The sequence below is a fragment of the Lithobates pipiens genome, unplaced genomic scaffold (genome assembly GCF_037356315.1).
Source record: "Lithobates pipiens isolate NorthernLeopardFrog02 unplaced genomic scaffold, aLitPip1_a1.2 Scaffold_1, whole genome shotgun sequence".
Classification (NCBI taxonomy): Eukaryota; Metazoa; Chordata; class Amphibia; order Anura; family Ranidae; genus Lithobates; species Lithobates pipiens.
In genome coordinates, this window is record NW_027507685.1 from 87,029,110 (window position 1) to 87,053,190 (window position 24,081).

General features: G+C 44.4%; 1 protein-coding gene across 3 annotated transcripts in view; it reads right to left on the reverse strand.

Moving 5' to 3' along the window:
• The window catches only part of LOC143942767 (moesin), a 191,876-nt gene that overhangs the window by 10,822 nt on the left and 156,973 nt on the right, over positions 1-24,081 (reverse strand). For all 3 annotated transcript variants that reach the window (XM_077464264.1, XM_077464195.1, XM_077464336.1), the window contains exons 6-12: positions 18,953-19,099; positions 14,840-14,936; positions 13,336-13,499; positions 10,261-10,391; positions 8,766-8,926; positions 5,817-5,909; positions 5,340-5,573 (exon numbers count right to left, since the gene is read on the reverse strand). In XM_077464264.1, coding sequence (XP_077320390.1) covers positions 5,340-5,573; positions 5,817-5,909; positions 8,766-8,926; positions 10,261-10,391; positions 13,336-13,499; positions 14,840-14,936; positions 18,953-19,099 — 1,027 coding nt within the window. The remainder of the gene's footprint in view (positions 1-5,339; positions 5,574-5,816; positions 5,910-8,765; positions 8,927-10,260; positions 10,392-13,335; positions 13,500-14,839; positions 14,937-18,952; positions 19,100-24,081) is intronic.

The window sequence follows — 24,081 nt, forward strand, 5'->3', positions numbered from 1 at the left end:
GGCAGTATGGGAAGGTATTGCTTCCCGAGTTGTTGAGGGTATTGAATTGGTCATTAATGAGGGGAAAGCTCCCCTCATTAATGATGGAATCCACCATAATCACCATACACAAGGAGGGTAAAGACCCACTTGATCCTGCCTCATATAGGCCTATCGCTTTTTTAAACACTGACATAAAAATACTGGCAAAAGGTCTTGGTGGCTAGGGTGAACAAGGTTATACTGAAACTCATCCACCCTGATCAATCAGGTATTATACCCAGAAGAACTACTAGCACAAATATAAGGAGGGTATACTTGAATCTTTAGGTCCCTACGGATGAGAGTGGAGAGAGGGCTATTTTGTCTTTAGATGCCGCCAAGGCCTTTGATAGTCTTAAGTGGCAGTATCTCTGGAGAGTTATGGAGACGGCCCAATTTGGACCGGGTTTCATGAAATGGGTAAAAATGCTTTATAGGGCACCAGAAGCCAGAGTAAAGGTGAATAATGAAAAGTCCGATAAATTTAGACTGGGGAGGGGGACAAGAAAAGGGTGTCCCTTGTCACCCCTCCTCTTTGCCATTGTAACTGAACCTCTGGCCATTGCCCTGCGGTCTTCTGCTCAAGTGAAGGGTCTTAGAAGGGGAGACTTGGAAGAAAAAGTAGCATTATACGCGGATGACCTACTGTTATTCCTTGGCGATACACAGGATTCCCTTCAGAAAGCTATGGACATTATTAACAAATTTGGCCAAATTTCCGTACTTAAGATAAATTGGGAAAAATCTAGCCTTCTGCCAGTAGATCCTCTAGGAAGCCCCTTGCCTGAGGAGGTGACCCAGATCCAAGTAGTAAGTAAATTTAAATACCTAGGAATAAATGTATCCAGAGACCCACAACAGTACACAGCAGATAATATAATCCCGTTACTGAATACATTTAGGAGGAAGACAAAAGTGTGGAAACGCCTGCCATTATCTGTGGCAGGTCGCTGTAATTTAATCAAAATTATATGGATGCCGCAGCTTCTCTATGTATTGCATAACTTCCCAATTTGGTTATATAAAATATGGTTTCAAAAGATATGGTGTTTAGGGAACTGATTTGGAAGGGTGGGTCGGCAAGAATTCGATTGAGTACTTTGCAGTTACAAAAACAGGAAGGAGGAGTAGCACTCCCACACCCCTTTAGCTACTTCCTCACGTCACAACTCCAGTATATGGGGGGGGTGTAATTAACACCACATGACTCAATAGTGGAAGCTCTGGAGGCAGGATCCTTTCCATTAGGACTCCCTACTTTGAGTTTAATGACGAGAGTGTGGGACACAGCGAAGGCCATATTAAAATACAGAGGATTTAAAGAGTATACCCCCTTATGGAAGAATAGCAAATTGGGAGAACTGCAGAAGATGGGGACAGTAAGAGAATGGGAGAGATGTGGAATAAAATGTAATCGCTCAGCTATACCAAGATGGTGCCCTGAAAACGTTTCAGGAACTGAGAGACTATTTTGCTCTACCAAATAAATCCTTCTATAAGTATTTGCAGGTCAGGCACGCACTGGAGGAGCAGTTTAGAGGGAGGACCTTAGAATGGAGCGCAATCCCAGTTCTTCAAAAAATAATTAATGCAGAAACAGGAAAAGGTTTAATTTCGAAAATATACCCACATATAAACAAGGGGAGAATGGGAGGGATAGAGATCCCTATGTACAAGAGGAAGTGAGAAAAAGATGTGGGAGATATCTCCGAAATACAATGGAATCGAATTCTTGAACTGGCTCCGTTGGTATCACTCTCTCCCTCTCAGAGGATGTCACATCTGCTCTTATTATATAGAACTTATTATACTCCTCGTAAACTTTTTCAATTTGGCCGACAGCAAGCTGCCCCCGGTGCGGGGACATGGAGGGAGACATGATTCACATGTTTTGGAGATGCCCGAAGTTGATCCGCTACTGGATGGAGGTGACAGGAACCATTGATCAGGTGTTTGGAACCTCCACCAGGATGGAGGCGAAGTATTGTCTTCTGGGATTAGTTGGAGTTGGAAACCCGGGAAGCAGCCAGACGGCGGTTCTGAGATGCCCATTTCAGGCAAGGAAACGGATTGCCTTAAGATGGTTGTCGGTGTCGCCTCTGTCCGGTAGAGAATGGATAAATAGCATGAATGTGGTAATTCTTAAGGGGGGGAAAAAATATATTAAAAAATAAAAAAGGTGATACTGACATGAAAATTTGACATGCCATTAACAACTCATACATACAAAGACACCAAAACAAATAAGTTCAGAAATTAAGATCTGTGTTATAAAATTTAACGTAAAATGTGAAAATTGAAATGCATTTAATACTTGGTACAAAATCCTTTGTTGGTAATGACCGTTTCAAGGTTCCTTGGGCCTCTTCTATGAACTCTGATCTTTAGTCCTTTCCATAGATCTTCTATTGGATTCAAGTCAGGTGATTGGCTGGGCCATTCTAGCAGCTATAATTTTCTCTTTCTTTGAAACCAATGGAGCGTTTCTTTGGCTTTGTGTTGGGGATCATTGTCTTGCTGAGATGTCCACCCTCGATTCATCTTCATCATCCTGGTAGATGGCAGCAGATTTTTATCAAGAATGTCTTGGTATATTTTTCCATTCATCCGTCCTTCAATGACATGAAGTTTACCATTACCGTATGCTGAAAAACAGCCCCACACCATGATGTTCCCACCTCCAAACCTCACTGTATGGGGGTGTTTTGGGGATGATGTGCCATTTGACCTCCAAACATGGTTTGTATTATGGCATCCAAAGAGTTACATTTTGGTCTCATCTGACCAGACTATTTTCTCCCAGTATTTCACAGGCTTTTCTAAATGTTGTGCAGCAAACGTTAAATGAGCTTCAACATGCTTTTTCTTCAGTAATGGAGTCTTGCATGGTGAGCGTGCTTACAGGCCATGGCGGGTGAGTGCATTCCTTATTGTTTTCTTTGAAACGTTTGCACCTGCTAATTCCAGGTCTTTCTGAAGCCAAGGTCTTTCTGAAGCCAAGTGGTCCTTGGCTCTTGGACAACTCTTCTGATAATTCTTCTCACTTCTGTCAGAAATCTTGTGAGGAGCACCTGGCCATGGCTGGTTTATGGTGAAATTATGTTCTTTCCACTTCCGGATTATGGCCCCCAATAGTGCTCACTGGAACATTCAGAAGTTTAGAAATCCTTCTGTACCCAATGCTAACAGTAGGTTTTGCAACAATAAGGTTGTGAGGGTCTTGAGAGAGCTCTCTGCTTTTACATATCATGAGATGTTTCTTGTGTGACACCTTGGCAATAAAAAAAACTTTTTATAGACCATCAGTTGAGACTGAACCAGCCGATATTAACCACTTCCCGACCAGCGCACGACGATGTACGTCGACAGAATGGCACGGGCAGGCATATTGGCGTACAGGTACGTCCAATATTCGATGCCGCCCTGCCATCGGTGTCCGCGCTGGTTGGGACCACCGTGAGTCCGGTCGTGGGACCCGCGGACTCGATCGAGTCCGCGGGCATCCCCGCGATCGTCTCACGGAGCGGCCGAATGGAGGAAATGCTGTGTAAACAACATTTTTCCATTCTGCCTAGCAACTAGTGACGCTGATCTCTGCTCCATGTGATTGGAGCAGAGATCAGTGTACACTAAATCAAAGCCCAACCCCCCCACAGTTAGTAACACACCCCTAGGAACACTTAACCCCTACACTGCCACCCACTGGTTAACCCTTTCACTGCCAGTGTCATTTACACAGGAATCACTGCATTTATATAGCAGTGATTACTGTATAAATGACAATGGTCCCAAAAATGTGTCAAAAATGTCCGATGGGTCCCCCACAATGTCGCAGTCACAATAAAAATCGCAGATCGCCGCCATTACTAGTAAAAAAAAAAAATAATAAAAAATTATTAATAAAAATGCTATAAAACTATCCCTATTTTGTAAACACTATAACTTTTGCGCAAACTAATCAATAATCGCTTATTGCGATTTTTACCAAAAATATGTAGAAGAATACGTATCGGCCTAAACTGAGGAAAAAAAAATGTTTTTTTATATATTTTTGGGGGATATTTATTATAACAAAAGTAAAAAATAATGCGGTTTTTTCAAAATTGTCGCTCTATTTTTGTTTATAGCGCAAAAAATAAAAACCGCAGGGGTGATCAAATACCACCAAAAGAAAGCTCTATTTGTGGGAAAAAAAGGACGTAAATTTTGTTTGGGAGCCACGTCGCACGACCGCGCAATTGTCAGTTAAAGCGACGCAGTGCCGAATCGCAAAAAGTGGTCTGGTCTTTGACCAGCAAATTGGTCCGGTCTGAAAGTGGTTAATTTGCACTGACGAGGGGCAAGATTGCTTTCTAATTACTGATAGATTTCAGCTGGTGTCTTGTCTTTCCATACCTTTTTACACTTCCCTTTTTTCACGTGTTCAATAATTTTTCCCTGTGTTATTCCATTTGATTACACAGGACTTCATTTCTGAATGTATTTGTATGTATGGATTGCATGGGTTGTTACCGACATGTGGGGAAAAAGTTTTCATGTCAATAGAACCTTTAGTAAAATATTTACAAAGAAAAATGGTGACATATTCAATACTTATTTGATATACATCTCTCTCTCGGCACAAGCAGGCGGGATGATGATGACGTCAGCGTGCCGCTACTAGGCCCGCCGCCGGGTGGCCCAAGATGGCTGCCGCTCCGGAGCCGCAGCCTTTCCTATGGGCGAGACCGTGGAGGTCAATCCACGGATCGCTCAATCAAAATTTTGATCGATCAAAGAAATTAATCTTTAATTTCGCAGCCCTAAAATTTATATATATATATATATATATATATATATATATATATATATATATATATATATATACATATATACATACACACACACACACACACACACACACACAATATATAATATATATATATATATATATAATATTATATACACACACGCTTGATCTACAGAAAACATAGATCAAAACATTCAATTTTGAACAGAACGGATTTACATGCGCATTTGAAGGATAAATAGGTGCAAAGTTAATATAAGTACAGACCTTAACCACATAATGCAGTTTGGTGGGCTTTTGATGCCCACGCGCTGCACATCTAAGTCCATGGGTGGCAGAGCTTCGTCACTGCATGCTCCCAAGCTCAGCAACCAAACTGTCAAGAACAGCTCTCAATCCTTATGAATTCTCAGTGGTATGTGACCACTGTGATAGCCGTCAGGTTAGGTTATACAGACCCTTTTAAAAAGGGACACCGGGGCTTAGACATGAATATAGGTAAACTATCCTAGAGGTCAAGGAGGATTACCTTCAGGTGTTTCTGGACTCTTTCATTCTTCTCGGCCTCCGTGGTGCGATCCTCCTCGCTCCTATCTTTGATCATGGCCTCCGCTTTCAGGTCTGCACTGGCCTCCGCTCCGTTCTCATCCTGATCATCGTCATGTTCATTCTCTGCGTGTACTGGCTCCTGGACGTGGGGAGTGTTCATCACCAGCTTCAGCTCTTCTTTGGTCTTCTCCAAGTCAAGCTGCACATTCTGGGCCTGCAGGGGAGCAAAATCCAATGAATGAAAGGGGTGGGACCAGGGCCATTCAAGCTTGGGGGGGGGGGGGGGGGGGGTAAAGGGCTAGATGCCCTCCAGCCAGGAATGAGGCGGGCTCAATCTGTCTTGCTGCAGCTTCTAATGCACACTGCGAGAAGCTCACACAGTGTGCAGTGAAATCAAAGTACAGGAGAGGAGCTTGTACGATTGAAGGCTGGAGGTCAGATTTAGGTAGATCCTTACCTTCTGTTGCCATTGCTCAGCTTCACTTTCTTTCTTCTGCCTGGACAGTTCTAGCTGATTAATGGTGTTTGTCAGCTCAGCCAGCTCTGCAGACTGGAAAGGAAATTCAACAATTAGTTGTTGATTAGTTGAATATACAGATTTCATTAATACATAACTCCTCCCACCAGAGCTGATCTTTTGGTTGTATGGTCGCCAACAGTTTACATATTCATAAGAAAAGTTATCATCCCCTTAAACAGGAACTTGCTAAGCACTCTTGCCATGATTAAAAAAAATAAAAAATAAAACAGCTTTGGTTTGCAATACCCACTGTATCTATGTTGCAGTCCCTGCAGTTAGCTCTTTCCACCCACTAGATGGTGCTGCGGCTCTAGTAGGCGCTCTCCTCCCACTAGATGGTGCTGCGGCTCTAGTAGGCGCTCTCCTCCCACTAGATGGTGCTGCGGCTCTAGTAGGCGCTCTCCACCCACTAGATGGTGCTGCGGCTCTAGTAGGCGCTCTCCACCCACTAGATGGTGCTGCGGCTCTAGTAGGCGCTCTCCACCCACTAGATGGTGCTGCGGCTCTAGTAGGCGCTCTCCACCCACTAGATGGTGCTGCGGCTCTAGTAGGCGCTCTCCACCCACTAGATGGTGCTGCGGCTCTAGTAGGTGCTCTCCACCCACTAGATGGTGCTGCGGCTCTAGTAGGCGCTCTCCACCCACTAGATGGTGCTGCGGCTCTAGTGGGCGCTCTCCACCCACTAGATGGTGCTGCGGCTCTAGTAGGCGCTCTCCACCCACTAGATGGTGCTGCGGCTCTAGTAGGCGCTCTCCACCCACTAGATGGTGCTGCAGCTCTAGTAGGCGCTCTCCACCCACTAGATGGTGCTGCGGCTCCAGTGGGCGCTCTCCACCCACTAGATGGTGCTGCGGATCCAGTAGGCGCTCTCCACCCACTAGATGGTGCTGTGGCTCCAAGTAGTCGCTCTCCACCACTAGATGGTGCTGCTCTGGTAGGCGCTCTCCACCACTAAATAGTGCTGCTCAATTGAGTTGAATGATGCCCAGCATCACTAGGCTGGAGTAAGCTTAGTGAATACTATTACAGGTGGTCCTACTGTTCATCCACCGGCCATTGGTGCATACCTACTGGTATTGGTTCTTCCCCATAGTATCCAGATACAACCAGGCTGCAATTTCCCTATTTTCTTGATATCCAACAAGCTTTATTGCAAGCTTACAAAGTCAAGCTGTAGCAGATCGTTCAATGCTAGGACCCCCCTACTTTTTGACATGCTCCTCCCCAATAGGGCTTAGTCACCGGCTGGAGTTGGAATTCAGGCCCTCGTCATGCTTTCGCAAACCTTTGGGGTGTGTGTTGCATTAAGGCAGCCCCAATTAATAAAGATTCTCAAAAGGATTCTAAGCAAAGCAGCGCAACCTAGTGCTTGTTACATGCATTGCACTCAGTGTGATAGAGTTGTGTTCCACCCATGCTATGTATTGCATTCCTGTTATTGTTCTCATCCATGCCGACATCTAGTTGTAGATTAGTGCCATAGCAACTTTTTTTTTGGCATTGGTAGGTTCCCTCCGTTTCGTGCTAGGTGGTACATTTCTAGTTAGCCCCCCCCCCCCCGTTTCTAGTCCTCATAGTAGGTACTAGACTGGAAGGAACATGGTCTTTTTACACTTCAATAGACTGGTAATGTACTCTAAAGCTGGCCATGCATTACTGAACGAAAGAAAACTGAGCCAATCCACATCGAATGTGTGGATGGGGGAATGTTTCCTGCGGTGTCTTTATTCTGACGCTGGGACAAAACACTGATAAGCGCTGCAGTCCACCGACTCTTTGCACTGATCAAGCAGAGATTCTCCAACAAGCCCCTTCGATCGACAAATTGACTTATGAATGGGAATCGCCATACGAGGATCAAAATGTGGACTGGTTCCTCCTGAACCAGCCACCTTTTGATCCATGTGCGGCCAGCTAAGGAAGTACAATTGCGTTGGATTCAAATTCTATGTCTTATTGGCAAGTTAAGCAGTCCTTGTGTGGATCTGGCAGGTGACCATATTTGAGGTCTATGGAGATATGTGATGGGAACCGCCATACATGGATCGAAATATCGATCCATGTATGGCCAGCTAAGGAAGTACAATTGTGTTGGATTCAACTTCCATGTCTTATTGGAGAGTTAAAGTGTATGTAAACCCCCCACTATTGTTTTCAGCTTGCGGACTCTGTTTCGCCCCCCTCTCCCCCGGTCATTGGTTTTGATTGACAGAAGCGGGAGCCAATCAAGAGCCGGGACCCCATGGAGAGAGAGGGACAGTGTGTCCCCACCGAGGAGATGAAGGGGCCCAGGTAAGTAAAACTGCCAGGTGTTTTTTCACCTTAATGCATCCTATGCACAAGGGTTTACAACCCCTTTAAGCTATCTGTGGATTGTGCCAAGTCGGCAGGTGACCGTAATGAAGATCTTTGGAGATAGGTGAATGCATAAAGCGGCATGGATAGGAACTGCCATAGATAGATCGAATTTTGTTCCATGTATGGCATGAATCAAACCACAGCTTCTTATGTCCATCCAGACATGGAGCTGCGGCCCGACCCCTCTCTCTCTCCTGATTGGCTGACTGACTGATTGACAGCTATGGGAGGGAGAGTTTTGGACAGCCGGGACATCGCTGGATAAAGATGGGGCACGGGTAAATATTAGGGGGTGCTAGGTGGCTGCTACACACAAAAGACTTTTTATCTTAATGCATCTTCTGCCTTTACAACCCCTTTTAGCTGTCTTGGATTGTGCCTAATCGGCAGGTGACCATAATCAAGATCTATGAAAAATGCATAAAGCGGCATTGTTAGCGCCCCATGGTAACCTGTGGGTTTGACCATGGCTTGCCACAGCACGCAAGTATAACCAAGTCCTCAAGGTCAAGTGGAGATACAACTTACAAGCTGCTCCTGATTCTTCTGCTGGTCTTGTGACTGTTTCAGAAGGGCCTCCTTGGCCTCCTCAGCGGCCTGCCGTTCTCTTGCAAGTCTTTCGGCCTCCTCCTGTGCTTTTCTCCTTTCATCCTCCAATTCCAGGGCTTTCCGGGTCTGCTCCTCCAACTCTGTGCAACAGGAAACAAATAATTTTCAATCTGGAGTTTTTCATTAAAGTAATCTGTGAAGATCCTGCAATGAAGGCCCTTTACTCAGACATTTCCCATCAACTACTTGCCTACTGGGCACTTTTACTCCCTTCCTGCCCAGGCCAATTTTCAGCTTTGGCACTCTGAATGACAAAATTGTGCAGTCATGCAATGCTGTACGCAATCACTTTTTTTTTAAAATAATTTTCAAGCTCTCTTTTGGTGCCCCGATTACCTGTACAGGTCTCTCCTGTGAGGAAATGCCGCTGTCAGTGTGAGGAAAGGAATGCCAATAACTGGCACTTCCTTGTTTACATGGGATTGGCAGTGATTGGACACAGATGATCATATGGGTAAAGAGCCTCCTCATCGGCTATTTACTGAGATCGGTGACGCGGCGTGTCCTAAGGACAGGGTACACCATCAATCGACGTGCAAGTGTGGAGAGAGTGGGACAACGTTATAGGACGTCATCCCAGAATGAGTGTGCCACCGCACACCGATCAATTGACAATACAGCGGGCGGGAGGTGGTTAAAGGGTGCCAGTTCTCTGTCCCCGTCTCACAATTATGCTTCTTCTCAGGGCTATGGCCTTCCTTTGTACTGAGTGGCACCCTGGTGGAGTCGAATACTCCTCCATACCTGCATTTGACCTGGTATGAGCCTTTGTTTCTGTACAGTGGAATGGTAAAGGAAAAAGCAGGACTTGGAGCCAATCAGGTGTTTTACAGTGCTCATGTGCTATTAAGGAACATGCTGATAGGTGGACAGAGCGGAGTGATCAGGCTCATCAGTCTACTTCTCTTTTTGCTGATAAATCACAGATTTTAGGTAAAGACAAGGCAAGACCTGCAAGTGTTGCTCAAATGCAGCAGAGCAGAAGTCAGTTCTCCTCCCTGGCCAGATAGGGCTGTGCAAATCTCAAGACTGGATGGACAGAAGCCTCAATTATGGTCTACATAGCCAGGGCAACATTTAGCATATTTTCACAAGGAACAATACAGTGTAAGAAGATAAGAAGGGAAATGCATCATTGCAGGTACCATACATCCAACAAGACCCATAGGCAACAGTAGTCATGACGAAACATGTCGGGGTCATGGCCTGGATAGAGTCTGGTCTGAGGCTGCTTACACTACTGTTACCTATGCGTTTCCCTTGTTTGCAAATACTGAGTTGAGACAAGCTCCTTCCTAGCCTGCACATTTCAGTGGCTGTTTGCGGACTTGGACTGACAGGAAGCTGGAGCGGCACGCCATGCCTTTTGTGTTGGTTCTACAGTGGTAATAGACCAATTAGTCAGAGCAGATACCTTCTTGGGCTTTTCTGGTCTGGTCCTCGATCTGTCGTAGCCTCTCCATCAGTTCCTCCTTTTCGCGCTCAATCTTTTCCTTCTCTTTTTCTGCAATTTCTCTCTTCTTCTTCTCATTTTCCAACAAGGCTCTTGGGGGAAAAAAGGATGAAAAAAAAAAATCAAGTGATAAACAACTTTAGTAGAGGAGAACTTCCCTGGACCTATAGAAGAATAGAAATAGGTGGAAATGACACAAAGGGCTAATATGGTCCTGTTGATATAGGCATACCCCCAGAACTACATGTCCCAAGAGCCCTTTTTGGACACAGTGTGTTGCCCACATTGTGTCGGAAATGGGCTCTTGGGAGACATAGTTTTGGGGGTGTACCTATATCTTGGGAGTGACAACAGCTTTGTTTTGTTGGGATAGAATTCAATATATGCACGTAGGGAAAGAGGGCCAGGGTTGAGGAAAGCTTTTGAGATTCAGCACGCAGGGCTGACCACACTACTTGGGATTCCACTATGGCAGAGGCATGGTGTTGTCAACCTAATAGGAAGTTAGGAGCTTGCTGGATTTCTAGTAGATCAAGTATTTTGTAGCATTTTTAAAGAAAAAACATGGGGAAAGGTGTACTGGGGAGATCAAAGGCCACACATGCTTCTAGTCTTCACTCACAGATAAGCCTATTGAATAATCTTTAGTATCTGAGAACCTCTAGATGGTGGGTCCCCATCAGCTCTGTGGTGTCTTCTGTCAGCCAATATGTGACCATAGAACACAATAGGGGTCAGTTGGTCTTGCCACCACACTCTGGTCTGGTTCAGTGGTTTTATCACCATGGGGAACTGACGATCCAACACAACTAGAACATTTTCAGCCATCATACCACTTCAAGAGCATGGATTGGTGGTTGGACATGTGTTTTCTTCATGAAGGCTCCTTTTATCCCCACAAGCTTCCAGTCTGAGGAAAAGGGTTGCTTTAATGCTCACACGTCACATCGCCAATCCCCTACGGTGGTAATGCCACTGGCAGAAGGTTGTCAGATCCTGAAGATTCTTCAACAGGCTCATCTTCCATTGAGTGAAGATTAGATGCTTGTGAGGCCTCTGATCTCACCAGTACTTTTTCCCATCTTTTAGCTACTTAAAAATGCTATATACCACACACAAATACATGCTGATCTGCTATAAGTCCAGTGAGCTCCTAACTTCTTATTGGGCTGACCAACGATCCAACATAACTAGCCATCATAGGACTTCTAGAGCGTGGGATTGGTTGCTGGACAGGTCTTTTCTTCATAAAGGCCCCTTATACTCCACCTCCCCGAGCTTGCAGTCTTCAAAACAAGGTTGCTTTCATTTTCACGTCACATCAAACTAGAAAAGGTCTCCAGACCATTCACCACGCAGCATCATTGTTCAATATTTTACAGTGCCAGAATCCAAATACTAAACTTTCAAGAATTTTTTGGACATATAAGATAAACAGATGGGCTTCTATTTTAGATAGGCATCCAAATCTTGCCAAAAACAGCACATCAAGCATAGCTTTCCACAGACCTCAGCAGTGTATTACAAGACAGCCAAAGCGTTCATACCTAGTGGGGCATGTGACCTCCTCCCATAATGTAGTTGAGGTTTGGCCACCAACCACTAAGCTTGACCGCAATGAGGGGGATGAGGTCAGCTCAACAGGACAGGGTATTTATAATTTCAAGAAGTTCATCACTTTAAAAAGAAAAGCAGATTCTTTTAAGAGACTCCTTATAATACAGAAAGTCTCTTGTGCAACCATGGATTCTTTTAAAGTGGTAGTATGGTCGATTTTTTAACTTTTACCTACAGGAAAGCCTATAATAAGGCTTACCTGTAGGTAAAAATAATATCTCCTAAACCTGTACGGTTTAGGAGATATTCCCCTCGGTATGCGCCGCTGACTGCAGCGGCGCATGCGCACAAGGGGGTTCTCTCCGTGAAAATCCGGCAGCGCTCGTGCGGCCGGACTGAAATCTCCCGCGCGCATGCGCGGGAGTGACGATATCGCGGCTCCGGCCACTCACAGCGCCGGAGCCGCGATACCCGGAAGAGACGCCGAGGGAGCATGTCGGCTCCCTCAGCGTGGATCGGGCCAGATGTCGGGGCCTCGTTCTAAGGTAAGTATTTCATAATGAGCTAGTATGCGGTGCATACTAGCTCATTATGCATTTTGCTTTGCAGGTTTAAAAAAAAAATAAAAAATTGCGGGTTTACTACCGCTTTAAGAATGAATATAGATGATGGTGGGGCATGTATTGCAGTTCTCAGGTTTGGCTACAACCTCTAAGATTAATATTGATGATCATTTCAAGCATTTCTCCTCTTATTGTTGAAGGCCTCTTTTGCAACCATGGATTCTCCAAAATGAGACCCCATGTTTCTGGTCACTTGTGTGAGAAAATCGGCATCACTCTGTTTCAAGAAAGCAAAAGCTTTAGGATTTACTATAAAAGGTCTAGTGGGGCACGTGACCTTCTCCCACGTCGCAGTGACTAGGTTTGGCCACCAACCACCAGGCTTGACCATGGCAAAGGGAATAGTGTAATTGCAAGGTTAACGGGGACTCTAAACACAGAAAGTGGACCCCTTTACGAGACTCCAACTACTGTAGGTGGTCTCATGTGCAATCATAGTTTCTCCAAAATGCTACTCCCATTGTTTTGTTCACTTATTTGAAGAAATATGTATAACTCTTTGTTTAAAGAGAGGAACACCATTAAGATTAACCTGATGTATGGTGGGGCATTCAACCTCTTCCCATGTTGTAGTGCCCAGGTTTGGCCACCAACCACTAAGATTGACCATGACTAAGGGGATGGTGTAATCTCACGGTGACAGGCACCCTATCTTTTCAAGCAATTCTCTTATTGTTAAAAGGTCTCTTCTGTAACCAGCTCTCCACATAAAACAAAGTGGACCCCTTTAAGAGACCCCTCTTACTGTTGAAGGTCTCTTCTGCAAACATGGATTCTCCAAAATGAGACCCCATGGTTTCAGTCACTTTTGAGTAGAGCTAGAAGATTTAATCTGGATTAAGAAACTTCCTGTTACCTCTCCATCTGTTTCTGGTGCTTCTCTTCCCTTGCTTGAGCTTTCATCTGCTGCACTTCAATGGTGTCTGGCTTCCTGCGGCGCATGTACAGCTCATGGTTGCCCATGCAGAGGGCCAAGATTCTCTTGTTGATGCGTAATCGTGGAGCGTAGAACACAAAGTCCTGAAACAAAAAACATGACTTATGGTTTGAAAGATGAACTGGACACGGCCGAGGTGAGAACATTTAGGGACGAGCCTCAAAATTCGTATTCTGCCATCTAATTAGCTTAGTACATTATCTGGCATTACTGCCCATCACATGGAAATAGACAACAATTTGGTCAGTCTGGGACAGATACAGTAGACTGACCAAAATGTTGAAGAACTTAGAAAGGATGAGCACCACAAAACTACAAGGAATGTGAAAAAATAGAGCTGAAACTGTAGGGTTACCTCACTGTGGTATTGCAATCTTAAAGCATTGATGTCGATGTAAATGTTCTGATTCCTGGGCAGGCAGCTTCTACACACAGTAGAATCTCCCTGGTCTTCGTATCTTGCAGTACAATGTAAAAAAAAATGTAAAGTGAAGCACCACTGCCGAGAGGTCCAGATCCATCTTTATTCCAACATAAGTCAAGGGGAAAATCCAAAAAGGTAATCAATAAGTTTTGGCACCCCATAAGCACCCCTTCATTAGGGCTTGGATTAAACACAATGCGACTCGACTATAAGTGAACTGGACCGTTATTTTCACTTCCACTGTGATTGCAAGCTCAGACCTTAGCAGCTGGTGAAACGTGTTGGATACCTTTTGGAATGTCCTCCAGAGTTTTTCTGGAATAAAGTTGTATGCGTACCTCCTAGTGGTTTGATGCTTCAATTTCCATTATTGTTACAAAAGTTACACTAGTCCAGTAGGTCTTTATTGCACGTGACATAAGGTCAGAAGAGAAATCCCAACACGTGTCAACACTCCCTTCACCAGGGTAGTAATTTTGAAGAATACTAGTCCAGTATTCTCTGACTGCTGCCAACATTTAAAGCCCAACTCCAGGAACTGGACAAAAATTTACCCTTGCAGGTCAGACCTCCACATTGCAGGGGGTTATCTGCTCATGCAGTCTAGGCTCCAACAAGGTCCATACAACAGCCCTTGATCTCCCAGGTACAATGCAGGGTTACTAGACCTGCATTGTACATGACGACGCAGAGGAACCACCCATAGCATTGGAGACAGGGGAGGAGAGTATTGGAGCTGGTAGCAAGGTAAGTTACATAGTCAGTAAGGTTGAATCTCCCGGTTGTTTCTTTTATAATCACATATACATATATATATATATATATATATATATATATATATATATACACACACACACACACACACACACACACACATACATACACATATACACACACACATACATACACATATACATACATATACACACACACACAAAATATAGAGATATATCTATCCATCTATAAAAACATACACACACAAAACGTTGTTACACTTACCGGTGCCTTCTTGTCGATGGGTTTGATAACAAATTTCTTGTCGTTAAATGAAATATTTCTTATTTCACTCCATGGGAAACCAATCTTAGGTGTCAATCTGGAAAAGAAAGATATAAAAAAAAAAAAAAAAAATGTAAAAAGGCATGAACCCTCTAGAAATGTTTGGTCTTCCCACTATGGAATTTTTAAACTATATAAAATAGCCGCCCCGTCAGTATTGCACGGTTTTACCGGCTCCTCTCATGGACTGAAATGGCTTACTTTGATTTCACTGTACACTGTGAGCTTCTCACAATGTGCATTAGAAGCTACAGCCAGTTGGATAAAATGTGTCTCATTTCCATGCTGGATGACCTCAAATCACCTAGCCCTTTCCTCCCCAGCTTGACCATCCCTGGCCCACCCTTCAATGGATCTTTCAATAAAATTTGGCGGTCTTCACACAAATGCAGCCTGCTTAGAAATGCCCACTTCTCCTTGACGCCCACCCATCAATATTTTGCATTTTGAGATTTGTATAACCCTCCAAAAGCCAGGAAAATACCCCAATATGGCCACTAGATGGAGCTGATAATGATCACAGGAAATACTTATTTACTATAATCGTCAGCCCCATCTAGTGGGCATAATGCATTATTTTAGTTACCCACTCCACTCTATGTTTATAAATTAGGGCCCGTTCACACTGATGCGTTTTTTGTTGCACTTTTAAACTGCTAAAAGCACAAGAAAGATGCAATAAAAATGTTTCTCTTTAAACCCTATGAAACTCTTTACATCGGTGCACTGCAGGTACATTTTGAAAAGTCCAGCAGGCTGCATCTTTGGTGCGCTGTTTAAAAAGCACACAAAAACCAAAAAAAAAAAAAGCCCCAAAAAAAAATAAATAAATAAAAAACCCTCCCATTGAAATAGATTAAAAAAAAAAAAAAAAACTGATCAAAAGCGGTTGGTGTACTTTTTGAGCAACATATCCATGTTTACAGGTGCATGCTGGGAGTCAGGCAACCAGAAAGCACACTAGAGCCTCCGCTTTTAGAAAATATAAAATTGTTGAGAGAGTGAAGTATCTTTTATTGGAAAAAAAAAACAAACAAACAAAAAAAAAGACACACTCGTTTTAACAAATTAAAATATATGTGATTAAAATATATGATTACAAAAGGGAAAAAAGGAAAGTAAATATAAAAGTAATATAAAAGTATTAAAAATATAAAAGTAAAAAAAAAAAATAAATAAAAAAATAAAAAAAAGGCTCGGGACACAGGCAGGCTGGACACACACACACACACACACATGGACACACACACACAGGGATGGATGGATGGATGGAGACACACACACACAGGGATGGATGGATGGATGGATACACACACACACAGGGATGGATGGATGGATGGAGACACACACACACAGGGATGGATGGATGGATGGAGACACACACACACAGGGATGGATGGATGGATGGAGACACACACACACAGGGATGGATGGATGGATGGACACACACACACACAGGGATGGATGGATGGATGGACACACACACACACAGGGATGGATGGACGGACACACAGGGATGGACGGACACACAGGGATGGACGGACACACAGGGATGGACGGACACACACAGGGATGGACAGGCATGTCTCACCCTCGGCTTATACACGAGTCAATAAGTTTGCCAGTTTTTTTGGGGGTAAATTGGGGGCCTCGGCTTATATTCGGGTCGGCCTATACTCGAGTATATACGGTAAGCCCCGGACCAATTGTCAGCCTAAGGACCAGAGGTCTTTTTACAATTTCGCACTGCACTGCTTTAACTGGTAATTGCGCGGTCATGCAATGTTGTACCCAAACGAAATTTGCGTCCTTTCCTTCCCACAAATAGAGCTTTCTTTTGATGGTATTTGATTGCCTCTGCGATTTTTATTTTTTACGATATTAAAGGAAAAAGACAGAAAATTTTGAAAAAATAAAAAAGATATTTTCTACTTTTTGTTATAAGAAAAATCGAATAAACTAAATTTTAGTCATACATTTAGGCCAAAATGTATTCAGCCACATGTCTTTAGTTGGTTTGCGCAAAAGTTATAGCGTCTACAAACTAGAGTACATTTTCTGGAATTTACACAGCTTTTAATTTATGACTGCCTATCTCATTTCTTGGGGTGCTAAAATGGCAGGGCAGTACAAACCCCCCCCCCCCCAAATGACCCCATTTTGGAAAGTAGACACCCCAAGGAAATTGCTGAGGGGCATGTTGAGCCCATTGAATATTTTGTTTGTCCCAAGTGATTGAATAATGACACAAAAAAAAAAAAGTTTACAAAAAGTTGTCACTAAATGATATATTGCTCACATATGCCATAGTTATATGTGGAATTGAACCCCAAAATAAATTCTGCTGCTTCTCCCGAGTACGGGGATACCACATGTGGGGGACTTTTTGGGAGCCTAGCCGTGTACTGAACCCCGAAAACCAAGCACTGCCTTCAGGATTTAAATATAAAACGCTACCAAAAAAAAACTGTTAGCGATCGCAGGGATCAGGCCTCACTCTGCGAACGCTGCAGTTATGTGTTTAGTGTTTTGTAAGTGACAGTGATCGATCGATACTGCACTTGGGTGGGCAAAACGCAGGTGCTAGCAAGTATCTGGGCTGATCCCACTAACAATGCTTTTTTTTGGAACCCTAAACTGCTGGGGACGCTAGTATAGATCTGATCAGATCAGATATTGATCTGTTCAGATACTATACTACTACGGGAGGTGTATGCTTTGTGCGTGGGTGTTAGCGGTACTGGCACTAACCTAGCGCTGCCTGGGGCGATGCAGACCCTAAAACCTAATTGATATCACCTGCCGGGTGATCAGGGGGTTAAACCTTTATTGGGTAATAAAGGGTGGGTGCCCTGATGCTATAAAAAGCAAACTAACCAGAGTCACCCGTAACACTTATACGGTGATCACTGGTGAAAGGGTTAACTAGGGGCAAACAGGGGGTTAAAATCTTTATTAGGTAGTAATGGGGGTCCCTGACGCTATATAAAAACCTGACGGGGAACCTAAATAACTAACTGGCTAACCAGCCAGACACTTATATGGTGATCGCTGGTGAAAGGGTTAACTCTAGGGGCAATCAGGGGGTTAAAACCTTTATTGGGTAGTATATGGGGGTACCTAATGCTATAAAAACCTGGCGGTGAACATAAAAAATAACTAGCTACCTAGCGGCACCAGTGACACTAATGCAGCGATCAGAAAAACGATCGCTTAGTGACACTGGCAAAAGGGGGTGAAAAGGGTTACCTGGGGGCAATCAGGGGGTTAAAACCTTTATTAGGTGGTATATGGGGGTCCCGGACGCTATATAAAAACCTGACGGGGAACCTAAATAACTGGCTATCCAGCGTCACCAGTGACACTTATACGGTGATCGCTGGTGAAAGGGTTAACTCTAGGGGCAATCAGGGGGTTAAACCTTTATTGGGGGGGCTACCCTGGACCTAACTGCCCTGACACTTTTTACTGTCAGAACTGACACTAAATGCAGTGATCAGTAAATAAATGATCACTGCAATCAGTGACACTGTGACTGGGGGGGGCGATTTGTGTGCCTATGTGTCAGTGTAGCGATTGGTGCACTTACTATGTCCTTTCCTCGCAGTCCGGTCAAAAAGACCGCCCCGAGGAGAGTGACATCATTTCCTCCCTGCCTGTGTTTACACTACACAGGCAGGGGAAGCTTCTCATTTGCCAGGAGCGATCGAGAGGGGATGGCCAGAAACCAACGGCCATCCCCTCATCCCGGATCGCTCCTGAAGCGAAATGGACAGCCGCAGCCAGCAGGTGGGGGTCCGATCGGACCCCCCACCCGCTGGAAGTCAAGCATGTACGGGTGTGTGCTTGTACGTGACATTCTGCCGACGTATAATTACATGCGGCGGTCCTTAAGTGGTTAAATAGACAAAAAAATATATATATATGTTCTTGGTTCCTTCTGTGGAATTAAAGTCCTCCCCCCGGACACAATCTAGTAGTAACCTTTGTTACTAATAAACATTGTATTGCAGGAAATGTTGGCAGGAATATGTGCGCTTGTGTAATAATTACCTGTCATTCTGTTCATAAATATTAAGCCCCAAGGCATCCACTCCAAGCCAAAGTTCTGAGCCCTTCTTATTCTTAATGCTAAAGTAGTTCACTCCGTACATCTCCAGGTCCTGAGCGATCTTCAGGTATTCTAGGATTGCATCCTCCCTGCACAACACAACGGTACACCATTGTTAATACATACCGAACTAAAGAACATGTCAAAAAATTGGGTACAAGGGACAAACAAACCCAGAACACGTTGGATGAGTTAGTATCAGAGGGAAATAAAACCAAAATGAGTAGGATGTCCTATCTTATGAATTATTAAAGCACCATGGACTCTTACCAACAGGTTTCAAGGGGGCAACGCCCTTTTATGAGGGCTTAAATTATTGTGAGAGTTTAGGTGAACTCTGGGCTTGATACCCTCCAGCCTTGTAATTTCCCCCTTTCTCTTTTCACGCTTTGGTAAGAATGTTTGCTTTAAGAATCTGTAATACGATCATCTAGAACAGGGTTCAAATTTTCCTGGGCTACTAGCTAGGCCTTAAGGGTTACTCACCCCCAGTTGCCTCACCCAATCCCTACCCTGCCCCCAAACACACCCTCAAACTATCTCATGATATGACAAGGTTTATGCAGAATTAAGTTACAAAAATAAATATTAACAACTTTATCTGTGCCCAACAAGGCAGCCTTACCTGTACCTGTTTGGAGCGCTGATCTAGCACATCCAACCTGTTTTGAGGGTCAAAAATGTCTCTGGTTGCCTATTATATGGAGTCCACTTCAGCACTCAACAATCCCGAGCCCTGGAATTGGACTTTAAATAGTTGAGAGCTGAAATAGTCTCCATATAACCAGAGAGATTAGTAAGAGTTTAGGCGATTAGTAATATGATTACAAGGAAAATCCATTTCATTTTAGGATCAATGATTTCTCTGGTTACCTGTTGCATTGAGTCCACCTAAGCCTTTGTGTGTTGACCCCCAAAAAGTTTTGGTAAGAATCCACGTTGCTTTAATGATCTGCGATCATCTAGGACAGCCAACATGTTTTCGGCGGCTATTAATTTCTCTGGTTACTGATCACAATGCGTCTACTTAAAGTGGTTGTAAACCCTTACAACCAACTTTGACCTACAGGTAAGCCTAGATTAAGGCTTACCTGTAGGTCCAAGAAGATATTTGCCGAAAGACAGGCACTGCTGTCTACGGCGCATGCGCCATAGACAGTGGCGCGCAGGCGCACTGAGCGCGCCGCTGTCAACGGCGATATGCCGCGAGTGGCGGCTCCCGTGCGCATGCACGGGTGTGACGTCATTGCGGCTTCGCTGAATGACAGCGGCGGAGCAGCGAGACCCACCGAGAAGATGGATGCGCTGGACTACAGGGGACAGAGGTGACTTGGCTGGCTCCTGTGTCACGTAAGTGACACATAATGGACTACTATGCAATGCATAGTAGTCCATTATGCCAGGGGTGTCCAAACTTTTTTCAAAGAGGGCCAGATTTGATGAAGTGAACATGCGTGAGGGCCGACCATTTTGCCCGACATTCTTTGAACCATTGAAAATTCGGTCTAAGTGTGTCCATCCGAGCGCTAATACACGGCCCAACAAGAATTCTCTTGCCTTTGTCGCGCTCGTTCCCAACACACAGACGAATGCTCTGCACTTTAGGGGGTACCGTTAATTCTTAATGGTACCCCACACATTGGAAAATGTAGGGTGCTTTTGGTGCAGTGCAATTAAAGAAAAAAAAAAAACTCGGGAACTTCTTTCCCTGCATTTGTGAGTAGGGAAGTCCATTGAAATTAATGGGCTGCCCTACACACAGTACGCAGCCACACAGATGTTGCATTTATGGGCTTAAAACAGGTGGTGAGGAGGCAACATAATGCCTCTTTACCGCCATTCAAATGCCTCTGAAAAGAGATCTGTGCATGGATTGCTTTTCAGAGGAGCAGCAGTCCTGGCTAATATTACACACAAGCCCTACAAAAGCAGTTTTGATGGTATAAGAATGGGGGGGGGGGGGGGCCGGATTAAACGTAACATACACACAGATACATGCACACACTTGCAGACAAATGCACGCCGCACACACATGCATACACATACATACAGACATACATGCACACACATACAGACATACATATGTGCACACACGCATACGTACACACACACACACACCTACAGACATACATACAGACACATGCGCACACACACATACAGACACATGCGCACACACACATGCATACAGACACATGCGCACACACACATGCATACAGACACATGTGCACACACATACAGATATACAGACATAAATGCACACACGTACAGACATGCATCCAGACACATGTGCACGTACAGACATGCATCCAGACACATGTGCACACACACACATACATCCAGACACATGTGCACACACACACATACATCCAGACACATGTGCACACACACACATACATCCGGACACATGTGCACACACACACACACACACACACAGACACATGTGCACACACACACACACACATACAGACACATGTGCACACACACACACATACAGACACATGTGCACACACACACACACATACAGACACATGTGCACACACACACACACATACAGACACATGTGCACACACACACACACACATGTGCACACACACACACACATACAGACACATGTGCACACACACACACACACATACAGACACATGTGCACACACACACACACATACAGACACATGTGCACACACACACAGACACATGTGCACACACATACATACAGACACATGTGCACACACATACATACAGACACATGTGCACACACATACATACAGACACATGTGCGCACACATACATACAGACACATGTGCGCACACACACATACAGACACATGTGCACACACACACACATACAGACACATGTGCATACACACACAGACATGTGCACACACACACACACATGAATAAAGCCCTTTTTCACACTAATTTAGCTTGTAGCATAGTACAGTACCTTTGCAGCTTCCACATTCAGCCGGGTACTGCACTGTAGGGGGAAGCAGAGAGCACAGCACAATCCTCTACACTTTACTTTCACTTTTGAAGCTCACGGAGCTTCTCACAGTGCCGGGGATCGGCTCATCTGACAGCCCTGATCCCGCGGCACACAAAATTGAGAAAGACCAGGCGGGCCGTTCAAAACCGAACCGCGGGCCGCAATTGGCCCGCGGGCCGGACTTTGGAAATGCCTGCATTATGCTTTACCTTTGCAAGCTCCGAAGTGGAGGAAAGGTGAGCCCCTCCACCCCAAACGCATTGGTAGGTGTCCAGGTCACAGTATTGATTCGCAATATGATCATATAGAATAGCCAACACATTTCAGAAGTCAACCATCTCTCTGGTTACCTGTTACCATGAGTCCACCTAAACCTGATTCATGCTAACTAAGCCCTAAAGAAAGTTGAGTGCAACGGCCTCTGAAATGCATTGGCTGCTCTATGCGATACGAATAATTAAAGCAACTTGGACTCTTACTAATGTATTTTGGTGAGTCCACAAACTCCCGCTTCACTGGGTATTGTAAATCTAACGTGGAACTTATTGTAACCAGAGAGATCGTTGATCCCCGAAACGTATTGGCTGTTCTTTGTGACCATATTACCAATCATTAAAGAAATAATGAATAACTTATCAACATGCTTTAAGGTCAATGCACTTCGGCTTCATCGGGTATTGGAATACCCAAGTGGACTCAATGTAACAGGTAACTAGAGAGACTGTTGATCCATGTAAAGAATCATAAGGAATCACTCATCAGAAGGTATCAAAGCAACTTGGACTTTTTTTTACCACTGTGTTTCGGGGTCAACACCCACCTTCATCAAGGCTTAGCCCACTTAAGCGTTGAAGAAAATCAAATATATGATCAGTCATTGGAGTTTATCGTGCCGTGGACCAGTCTCTTCAGAAGGCATACTCTGATTGGTATCTGTGCTTGGTCTGACTACCTGTAATGGGTGTCAAATTCTTCTGGTGAGTAAATTGTTTGCCTGGTGGTGGTGGAAGACGCCATCTATCCCACCCAGTCCACAAAGATTCTCATCAGTCACGTTGATAGAAGATTTTGGTGGTGGTTCATGGACATTTAAAGTGATTGTAAAAGGTAAAGCTTATAAAAAACAACAAAAAAAACCCCCAAAAACCAAACGTATCATACTTACCGCCACTGTGCAGCTCTTTTTGCACAGAGTACCCCCGAACCTGCTCTTTGGGGGTCCCCGGGCAATTCTCGTGGCTCCTCCCTCCCTGTGCTGCTATCAATCTATCCAATGAAGAGCCGAGAACCCCGGGCAGAGAAACAGCGTGTCCCCGCCGGGTCAAGTTTGAGGGTTCAGGTAAGTAAAACGGGGGGGCTGGGGGTCCTAGCGTTTAGTCAGTAACATCAGACGTTTCTGACAAAACGTGTCGGGAAGTAGGGCTCGCGATACGTCACGTGTGCTAGTTGGACGCAGGTGGAACGCAAACAGCCTGCCTGCATGTTTTGAATTGGGCAAACTCTTTATCTTGTTTTAGGTCGATGCCTCGTATGGAATAAAAGGAATTTTTGACATATTACACAATGGGGAAGCCCCTTCTTTTTCAATATATGATCAATTGTTGGAGTTCATCGGGCTGTAGACCAGTCTCTCTTCAGAAGGCATACTCCTACTGGTATTCTGCCCTTGGTCAGACTACCTGCAACGGGTGTCAAAATCTTCTGGTGAATAGATTGTGGACTAGGTGAGATGGCGTCTTCCACCACCAACAGACAAAGATTCTCATCACTCACGTTGATGGAAGATTTTGGTGGCGATTCATGGACATTTCATTTAAATTTGGTTTGGAAAATCATTTATATTGGACATTATTATTATTGCTTCAGCATGCATGTTTATGAATTATCTTAAGATTTTTAGCACGCTTATTGTTTATGTATGCATATATGGTTATTCAGAGCGTGGCATGAAATTTATTTGATTTTCTTCAACACATTATTAGACCTTTGGTCTCACTACCAGCTGCTCCTTAGGTTTTTCAGCACAATTTTAAATTATTTACTTTGATTGGTTCAGAGCCCGCAGCTTATGGCATTGCCTATATTC